Genomic DNA, 10826 nt, shown 5'->3' on the forward strand with positions numbered 1-10826 from the left:
CCAGTGAACTTAAAATGGAAATTCAAATGCATATTTTAAAGCTTCAATTAGGCTTTCAAAGTAAAATTTGACTTAAGCCAGTGATAGTCTAGTTTTATGTGTCTTCCAAGATTCAGATAAGCAATTTATTTATTTGGAACTAGATGATCAAGAAATAATTACTATGCTTCTCCCTTTATTTTAGAATAACCTCATCTATAGGCAACTTTATGACTTGGATTACAGAAAATAAAATTTATAAGACTAAAGTAAATAAAAACTGTTCTTGTCAGTTAAATTTCTATGGCTGAGTTGAATGGAATTGTGGAAAAGTAGTTATTAATGCAGAAATGACAAATAAATTTTATACCAACTTGCTAATATTAAAATTGTAATATTAGCAGTATATATAAAATCATACAAAAGCTAACCTTGTTCTTCAACTATTATTCTATATTTTCATAGAAATACTTATATAATTTAGTTATTCCAGAATGAGTATTGAATGAGCATAAACAATTTTAGGCTAGAATATTGAGAGTATGTACAAATATTTTTTTTTAGCAATGCAATAACGGTTATCAACTTGAAACAATTCTCTTGCTCGCCATTGCAATTACATAGTCAGTTTGTGCTCTGGGAATATTTTTAGGTAAGCTACATCTTTTTAGGATGATATATAAATTATATTGTTGTTCAATCAGCAATACTTTCTCATACTCGGAAAAGTGTTTAGCTGATCATTTTCATGTTTATTCATTGCTTCAAAACTTCTCAGTGTGAGGACACTTCAGTCTTACATAAATGCTTGTATCTGAAGTCAGGTGTTTTCCAAATGATGAATTAATTGGATTTGTTGTATACTGGAGACATAAGAGTAAAGCCATTAGGTAAAATGCACTCCAAAAGTGCAAATTATTTAATTCCAGACTTTGTGTGTGTGTGTGTTTGAAAATATGCATCAATTATCTTAGTATAAGGAAAAAAAAACAACAAAACTACAAAATGGATATGTTTCTAATGCAGAAGAAAGAATAAGATAAATAACTACATTTTCAAATTAGCACTCAGAAGGTGACATTTTATCATCTATATTGAATTTCCCAAATAAAAGTATTCATTAAGTTATTAGATCTTTTACAAAAGAAGAAAATTATATGGGCCATTTGCATGTTCCCTTAATTAGACAATAGTTAACTTTTTAAATGTATTACTAGGCCCTGAAAGCATCCAGATTGTAAAGTATCAGACTGTTCCTAAAAAGTGACTATCATTTTCTTTGTCCTCCTCTCCGCCTAATTTACAGAATATAACCTTGAACCTTGTGAAGATCCTGGAATTCCTCAATATGGTAACCGAATTGGGTTCAACTTTGGGGTTGGTGACACTCTGACCTTCTCCTGCTCATCAGGTTATCGACTGGAAGGGACATCGGAGATCATCTGTCTTGGTGGCGGCCGCCGAGTGTGGAGTGCACCTCTGCCAAGGTGTGTGGGTACGTGGTCAGCTGCTTTCATTTGCTTGTATGTGTAGTCACTGTTCATGGAGTTGCATGGTTATACACCCTTCATTTTTTTAAATAATCTGTTGAATTTCTTCATTTATTTTATATAAGTTATTTCAATTTTTTTTTCCACTTGGCAATTTGGTGTACCCGATTAACTTCTCAACTGCTCCATACAAGCAACCATGCTTTTAAATTAGTTTTTAAATGGTGGGTATAAGGAATGAGTAGATAGATAGAAGGTAGATCGATAGCTATATGATAGATAGATAGATTGATAGAAAGAATCATATTTAGAAACCTTACAGACAAGTGCATTCTTGTATTCTATTGATAGGTGATTTTCTATGACTTCTGAGTGAAGTTTTGAAAATATTTTACAATAGAATTAACATCCATGAAACAAGATTACATGGAAAATAATATCAAATAAATAACAGATAATTTAAGGGTGTGTATCGACTAAATTTAAACATCTATAAAATTAATCTATTATTTCGATTAGTTAATATGGCAACTCATTTCATGATGTAAGATAAAGAATAGCAATAATTAAAGTATTGAAAGTTGGGAGCTACCACCTTAACCTTTGGAAATGAATGTTTTGATTGATAAAAGAATAATAAAATCTATAAAGAAAATGAATGACATTTTTAATTAAGATTTAATTCATTTTCTACTTAAATTATGAAATAAGGAGGCTGCAATTTCTTCAGGTCATTAGCCGTTCAGCCATTATCAGTACTTATTTTATGATAGAACAAGTACAAATGGTCATTTTACAATTATTTCGTGAAACTATTAAAACTCTCAAAAGCATATAATTTACAATTAGTAAACTTAATTGTGGGTTACGGGTCTGTTTAAGTTATAATATGATACAAGATCAAGCAAATTGATCTATGGTTCAGGACCTTGTCCTTTTCTATGCAAGTCTCAGATGAAAAATGAGAATGAAGAAGAAAATACCTCATGTGCCTTATTCAGTATATTCCTGTGGATTTCCAAATCAAGTAAAAAAAAAAAAGTGATATTTAGGTTACTGTGGTTCTGAAAGCTTTTATAGTGATGGTATTGTTTTTACAACCCCTCTGGGTTATGTAAAAGACAAGTTGACATACACCATATAACATTTCTTTTTAAAATCCCAGGCTTCTATAGATATAATATGATACAAGATCAAGCAAATTGATCTATGGTTCAGGACCTTGTCCTTTTCTATGCAAGTCTCAGATGAAAAATGAGAATGAAGAAGAAAATACCTCATGTGTCTTATTCAATATATTCCTGTGGATTTCCAAATCAAGTAAAAAAAAGTGATATTCAGGTTAATGTGGTTCTGAAAGCTTTTATAGTGATGGTATTGTTTTTACAACCCCTCTGGGTTATGTAAAAGACAAGTTGACATACACCATATAACATTTCTTTTTAAAATCCCAGGCTTCTATAGAAATGGCATATGTGACCTCAGAGGCTTAAAGCTGAGAGTTGATGACCAGCCACTCTCTCAAAACTTTTTTTCAAGAAGCTATGTAGGGTGCAGTTCTTCTGAGTTTGTTGTTGTTTTGTTGGTTTTTGTGTGTGTGTTCCCCTGCTGTTGCCACATTTGGAATTCCTTTCTTTACCTGTATTGCCCCCATTTCCATTTTTGTTTGGTGTGAATATTTTCAAAGGCCAGTTAATGAGAACCTTGGGAATAGGCCAAGTGAGGGCTGCAGAGTGTCTGAGTGTATATCCTGGATATTTAATATTGAGTTATTTTACTTTTCTAAACTTTATTTTTCTCATCTGCAAAATGGTTCCAACAGTAGCACCTAGTGCATTGTTATGAGTTAATTCTGAGGATTAAAAGAGGTGAGCTATGCCAGTCAGATACCCAGCACAATCCTTGGAACATAGGAAGGGTTCAGAACTTAGATGTTATTATGACTCAGTATTTTCAGTATAATAGGCTATCTAGCCAACCCATAAATTTAGTTTATAAAAGCAACTGTAGTAGGGATAGAGTTGCATTTCATAAAACACTAACATTTATGAGGTTCTACTAGGCTCTTTTATTTATAGTCATCTCATTGAATCCTTCAATCCTGTTATTGTTATTCCCCTCATTTTTCATCAAAAGAACCTGAGTCTTAGAATTAAATAACTTGTCCAACCAAGAGCACCAAGGTTGTACATGGCAGAAATATGATTTGTATATAATGTGTCTCATTTCAAAACCCAACTTTTTCCCCACCAGAGGATTTTATCTCAAGAGGTCTAGGGAAAGGTGAATCTCGAAGGACTCTCGGTCATGCAGAATTATAAAAAGTTAATTTTTTTTTCTCCAAGTACCGGGCTGTTATGCAGGCTGAAAAGAAATCATTGCATGTATATTTTTTAAGGCTTTGTCCATGTTTACAATAAATTTTAATAAGTGAATTTATGAAAATCTGTGTTTGCAAAAAAAGTAACTTTAAGTGTGTTTTATCTTATTAAATAATTTTTTTTGGAGAGAAGGTTTTTTAGTTCCTAAATTTTTAATGGGAAAGAGGAAATAAAGCCACCCTGGGGGAAAATCTAGAAAGCAAAATTATTTCTATGGAAATTTTCCCCATTTCAAATGAGCTATGTTTGCTTTGAAGTTTATGAAATTTACAATTAAGTCTGTGGACCTTAATAAATTCCACTGTAGGTATACATTTAAGTTATAAGTGATTTCTAACTACTCATATGAAGACCCAATTTTAGCAAGGCTAGTTTATCTGAACAGTTTTATTTCTTTTTAGATTCTCTGTTTCATTTCATATACCTATAGTACCAATTCTGTATTCCATACTTGCTTAAAAGCCATTGTTTAGTTCTCAGCATTGCTAACCTCTTAGAAAGCATGTTAGAGTGGCCATATTATACGTAGGTTGTATTCCAAAAGTTTACTTCTGTTTTAGTTTTTTGGAATCTAGATGGTCTTTTCCTGGCATAAATTTGAAAATAATTGATACATTCCCAAAACTAACAATAGATGAGGTTTTAAAATTTTATGTCAAGTGTACAACTAATACACTAAAATGACTTATTTTTATATTGTTATATAAGAAGGTGACTGAACCTAAGGCAGGTAACTGATAAAGCTAACTTGGAAACTTACTTTTTGGTCATTTTTTTGGGTTGTGAATGTTTAATTTTGATTCTACATTTAGTTTATAAATTAGTGGGTGACTTTCAGTTTCTGTTGATAGAATTAAGTGAAAATTATCTTAATCCTAAATGTTAGATTAGTAATAAGTAACATTTTTATGTAAGCAATTTCCTGAATAACCTTTGCATTTGTTTTAAGGTGATATTTTAACAAATATTAAAATATAATAATACCATATTATGATACTTACAATTTATAAAGAATTATATCATGTAGTATCTCATCCCCAAAATCCACTGATGCTGTGAATGTAGGTTTAGCATAACTACCAGTGAAAATACAACGCCGGTAACAAACTCAAGGTTAAACACAAACTTAGGGGAAGAGCCATGACTATCACACTGTCCTTGTCCCAGGCCTGTGCTTGGTTCACAGCAACACACCTTTGTCCCTGACTGGAGGATTCAGGAAGTTAGAGGGAACTCTGGCCTTAATTATACTTGACACATGGCTTCAGAGAACTTATACTGTCCTCTATTTTAATTGGAGGAAACTTCTTCAACCTTGACCCATTTATCTGGGGTTACTTAAGTACAGGGAAATTTGTAAAGGCAGAAGAAGTATCTCGAGAGACATCAAGATGGAAATTGAGAGCATACCATCCACTCAGAAGCAGGGATTCTACCCTCTAAGCAGTGGCCTCCATTGCAGTCAGGTATGTAGTTCATATTTACCCTCCAGGCTTTCCTAAGCTGTGTGGCCTTCCTATCAAGGATTCTCAAATGTAAAAAGTGAATATTCACATCCATGATGCAAGATATCTGTAGCTCTAAGCAGTGAAAGACATGTAAACCACCCAGTGCACTCATTGACCCATGACACTTGCTCAGCGAAACTTTGTCCCTTTTCCTTGTACCTGTAACTCTCTCCACCACCATATTGTCAATTCTCCTAAGAGCCATAATGACTGATTAGCTGTGAGAAGTGATTTTCACAAACCAGCAGGAGAGGAAAGAGAGGAGGAGATGAAAGCTTTAGTGTGCTATCAGCAGCTAGTAGTAAGTACTGTAAGTACACATACAATCTCATTTACTACTTAGTGATCAAGATAAAAGTTTCACATTAAAAATATTCTTATGTTTTACATTTTAGAAAAGATAAAAATAACAGGTAAAATCATATTTTAGTAAAGATATTTTATATGTGATTGTCCTGGAGAGCCGTGTTTCTAAGGAAATGGATATCCTTTCACCTTTTTAAGTAGCAACCAAATGTCACAAAACAAAACAAAACAAAAGTTTTTGAAAGCTGATTACTTTGAAAATAAGAAACACTGTCCTATTTTGGGTTAGAAAATAAGTCCCTGATTTCCTTCTGTGAAGTTCACATTACAAAAAAAAAACCCTGGCATTTTCATTGTCATGTTTCTAATCAAGAAAAAACTTGCATGTCTTCACTCAGCTTCCAAATATACCAGGAACTAAGCCAGGTCATGTTGCATATAAGCAAGGATCCTACGAAAGAACAATTTTGGAAAGTAAATTAGTAAGTTAATATTAGTACTGATTTTTTTTTTTTAGGCAGGAGTCCATACCTTTTGAGGTCATTTTAAAGACATTCATTCATTCTTAGATTCTCCATTTAACACATCTTCTTCTGTATCTAATTTTACATGTCATTAATTTTTTTTATCTGACCTTGGGCAAGTAACAACATCTTACTGTAATCATAAATCAAATGAAAAAATTATAACTCTACAGTGCACATCTACATATTATTCTCACTTTTGTGACTTTTTAGATGATATATGCTGATCATTATTTATTATTAGGTTTAAAAATGAATGTTAATAGGGGAAACAAGATACAACACATATAGGAACTCTCTGTACTATCATTGACACTTCTCTGTAAATCTAAAACTAATCTAAAATGAAAAGTTTTATTAAAAATTTTAAAAATGAAGAAAGAAAAAATGTGCCTGATAGAAACTGAGTATCTAGAATGTAAAGAACCAATGTACATTTCCTATTTAATGGAACTGCAGCGAAGACTATAACTCTTTTCATTAATTTGGGAGTTATAAACAAATGGATTTATGGAGAGGCTTTTATCATCTAAACTAGAGGCCCGGTGCATAGATTCATGCACCGGTGGGGTCCCTCGGCATAACCTGTGGGGATCAGGCCGAAAATGGCAGTCCAGTGCTACCTGCCGCTCCTGCTCCTCCCAGCCCCACTGCGCCTGCCGCTGCTGCCGCTCAGTAGGCTTGCTGCAGCTCTGCTGGGGTCTCCGGGCTGCGGCGCCCAGCCATGAGCCCTGTGTCTGGCGCCCATCGGTCAGCTGAGCAGCATTCCCACTATGGGAGTGCGCTGACCACCGGGGAGCAGCTCCTGCACTGAGCGTCTTCCCCCTGGTGGTCAGTGCATGTCATAGCAACCGGTCCCCCGGTTGTTCGGTCTTTCAGTTACTTAGGCTTATATATGTATAGGTGGTCCATTAGTAGATGAGCTACTAAGCTTTGTTATTTTGTAGCCGACAAGTGAATACATGCTGTTCTGGAGGTGGAAGCTGTATCTTAGTTATCTTTGCACCTCCTGTGTGTCTACCATGAACATTGGCATATCATAGGTGCTCATTCTGAGCATAAGACAGTAGGAAATAAAGTTAATGTGATCATCGTGAACCAAGTTAATCAGAGTAGAGCTATCCAGAATGATTCACTCACAAGGATTCTTTCATGGAGATGATTCTCTGTGTTTACTAGAATCTCAAATTTCTTTGAACATTTTTTAAAATTTTATGATGACAAAATAGTGGACTCCTAAAAAACACTTTATGCCCCATATATGTCCTCTGACTATAAATCTTGTTGCAAGCCAAAATTTGCTTGATAATTGGAACAGAGTTCGTTTTGGGATTACAAAAGGGGCATTAATTGCCTTAGGGAGTTGAGTTGCAGAACAGGGGCAAAAAGTGGAACATTTATTGAATCTATGCTTCAGGATCATGCCGTTGAAACAATTGCAACAGTGAAGATCTCACACCAGAAAGAATCACAAAAGAACCAAGGAAACTTGCTTTCTCTACAATCTGAATGAACCTCTTCCTTATCTTGTTGAGAATATGCCTAAGGTCAGAAATACCTATAGCATACTATTCTTTCCTTTGCATCTAATAAACTTAACCTAGGCACATTGGAAAACCTGCACATTGGAAAGGGAAATGATTAGACCTATAAGTAGGGCTTTAAAGAAAACTAAATGTAATAACCTATAAATCATGCAATTCATCAACTTTGTCATTAGAAAAACTAATTTTGGTTTTTATTAGCACCACGCTCTAACCAACTGAGCTAACCGGCCAGTTAATTTTGGTTTTTAGCCTAATATATCCTTACTTAATTTGAAGGTGACTGGTCCCTAGTACATATTAGTGCCAGAAGAGGGATATTTTACCCGAGGTAATAATATAAGCTAATAGTTGCTCTGTGTTTACTATTTACCTAGCGTGCTCTTATGAGGTTGGACTAAGGGCACCAAGGCACAGGAAGGATAAGTAATTTTCCCTAGGAGAATCTATTAAAGAAATTTGTAATTAAGTAGGTTAGATGTGAAGCAAATGTTTGCTGTATACAAATATGAGCCATAAAGAAAAAAAGAATTAAATATGCCAGGGTGGTTCTAATATTCTGTACATATCCACAAACTGGTTCTTTTTTTTTTACTTTATTTTTTCCAACACCATTTAACCCCTCCATGCCCTCTTGCACCTGAATGCGCACGATCTCATCTGATCCTGAATGGGTTCTTGTTTACAACAGTGACATCTGTAGCTCTCAGGAAATACTATCATTTGGCAGTGTAGTTAACTGGAGGAGATAATTAAATGCTATTACTACTTGTAACTGGATTAGTCTCAGGAGAGGGTAAGATTTAATTGAAGTTGCAATAGACCCACAGCACCTAAAAGCCTTTTGAAACTGGGAAGAAAGGTCATTGTCACATTAGGCAAAAAAGGTCTTAAAATAACTACTTCTAATTCCATGTTTTTAATACAGTTCATGTGTCTATTTGTTTTTGTATAAAGTATATATATATATTTTTTTCCACTTCAGACTCATAATATTGAAAATAATAGCAAAAATTGTGCATGTCATTAGTACAAAAGCTGATTTCTAATAAATGGTTTTGTTGTTTGTCATCTGGTAATGCACTTAGCTTAGATATATTTAAATGTACCCAGGACTTTGAAAACAGATGAAAGAACATTGGAATAGACTAGAAGTATCAATTAGTAACAGTGCATTGTACTAAGGAACCAATCAGCCTTACGCTCAGCGGCACTAATGGGCGTAGGTTTATGGTGTGTCCAGCAGAGTAGGAAGGACTGTGATTATTCTGCCTAGTAAGTGCATTCAGCGTCTAATCAGGGGTATGTCATAAGTGAATTTCATTTTTTCATCGTTATTTCTGTTTTAGCTGTTTTCTCTTCAGTTCAAGCTTACCAATTTGAAAGCCAGCTCCTTCACTGCAGGACAAAGCAGCTGAAGTCATCTTACTTTGTTTATTATACCAAGACAGTTACCATGGGAATAATATGTCATAAAATAAGTACCATAAAATAAAATACAGAATCAAGGAGGGACATATGGGTCAGGTATGAAAGAGTGTGTTTATTTAAATAAACAATGGCCTTGGTAATCATAAAAAATGTCAAGGTAAATTACTGAGAAGGTACAGAGAAAAATGAACAAAGAGCTTTAGGAAGATATTTGCAAAATTCAAATATTGCCCTGTGTGTGTGTGTGTGTGTGTGTGTGTGTGTGTGTGTGTGTGTGTTGTGTGTGTTAAGGAGCTAGAGATTATTAACCCTCCCACAAACTGAATTTCTGGCTATAAGTCAGTTTTCAATATCTCTGCATTGCACGCAAGCATTCTCTTTGTAGCTCTCTTTGAATCCCAGTTCAATTATTGGTAGGCTCAATGTGAAGGTCACATTTTTCTCTTCACGTGTTTTAATCAGTCTACAAAGACTGTGCTTCAAATGATGATGGGTAGTTTTATTTCATGCATTTTACTATATCTTTTGAATTCATACCAGTTGGTATTTTTATTTTTATTTTATTTTATATATATATTATTAATTTCAGAGAGGAGGGGAGAAGGAAAGAGAGATAGAAACATCAATGATGAGAGAGAATCATTGATTGGCTGCCGCCTGCACTCCCCTTACCAGGGATTAAGCCCACAACCCTAGGCATGTGCTCTTGACTGGAATCAAACCCACGACCCTTCAGTCTGCAGACCGATGCTCTATTCACTGAGCAAAACCAGCTAGGGCCCAGTTGATATTTTCTTAGGCTTGGCTACAGAATTCTGCAGACATAAAATATTAACCTTTTTCTATCATGTAAATTGGAATATCAACTGAATCTGATCGCTGTTTTCTAAAAGCATTCCTGGCTTTTGTTCTGGAAAACTTTGTATCCTCCCCCCTCCACCCCACCGGAGGTAGTTCTGTTCTTCTGATCATGTAAGATAATATCCCACTCGTTCACTCATGGTGTTTGAAACCATTTGGTGTCTTTTACCTGTAAAACAATGTATGAGCACTTCACCACCTTATCATTGTCTCATATCTGAAAAAGGAAAACCAGGTTGTATCTTTTCTGCTTGGAAAATTTGTAGAAAAAAACTCCTCTGATTATGTATGGTCTAGGCTTCATATGCCACCTTGTGCCAAATTCCTTTATTTCTCTAATAGATGTTCATGCTATATTTATTCTGTGGTAGTTTGTGGAAAAGGCATCTTGCCTTCTTCCTTTTAAAAGAGGACAAATAAAAACTAGTGATTTTTTTTTAAAAACTGCAAACCCTCCACTTTTCTGCTAAGATGGTCTTCTCTTCTACCCACTCCCAACCTCAAGCACTCTTCCCCAGGAAACAAGACCAGTGTGGTAGTCAGCTATGATTGCTCATGACAAATACCCTCAGGTGTCGGAGGTTAAGACAGAATGTTGAGATCCACTGGTGAAGAGAGTAATGTGACAGTGAGGTTCCTTGCAGGCCACATTTTCTTGTGACCTTGGAAAACATTAGCATACCATTCTAGGTTTTGTCTCAGGTGCAATTTCACGGATATTATCATTGACTCTATCATGCCTTGTTTTCTCTCTTTAATATATATGTATGTGTATGTATGTGTGTGTGTGTGTGTGTATATA

General features: G+C 34.7%; 1 protein-coding gene across 1 annotated transcript in view; it reads left to right on the plus strand.

Annotated features, from left to right (window-relative positions):
- Positions 1-10826, plus strand: part of CSMD3 (CUB and Sushi multiple domains 3) — an 888294-nt gene that overhangs the window by 548962 nt on the left and 328506 nt on the right. The window contains exon 22 of the mRNA XM_005869050.2: positions 1286-1474. Within this exon, the coding sequence (XP_005869112.1) occupies positions 1286-1474 (189 nt within the window). The remainder of the gene's footprint in view (positions 1-1285; positions 1475-10826) is intronic.

Source organism: Myotis brandtii, unplaced genomic scaffold (genome assembly GCF_000412655.1).
Source record: "Myotis brandtii unplaced genomic scaffold, ASM41265v1 scaffold285, whole genome shotgun sequence".
Lineage (NCBI taxonomy): Eukaryota > Metazoa > Chordata > Mammalia > Chiroptera > Vespertilionidae > Myotis > Myotis brandtii.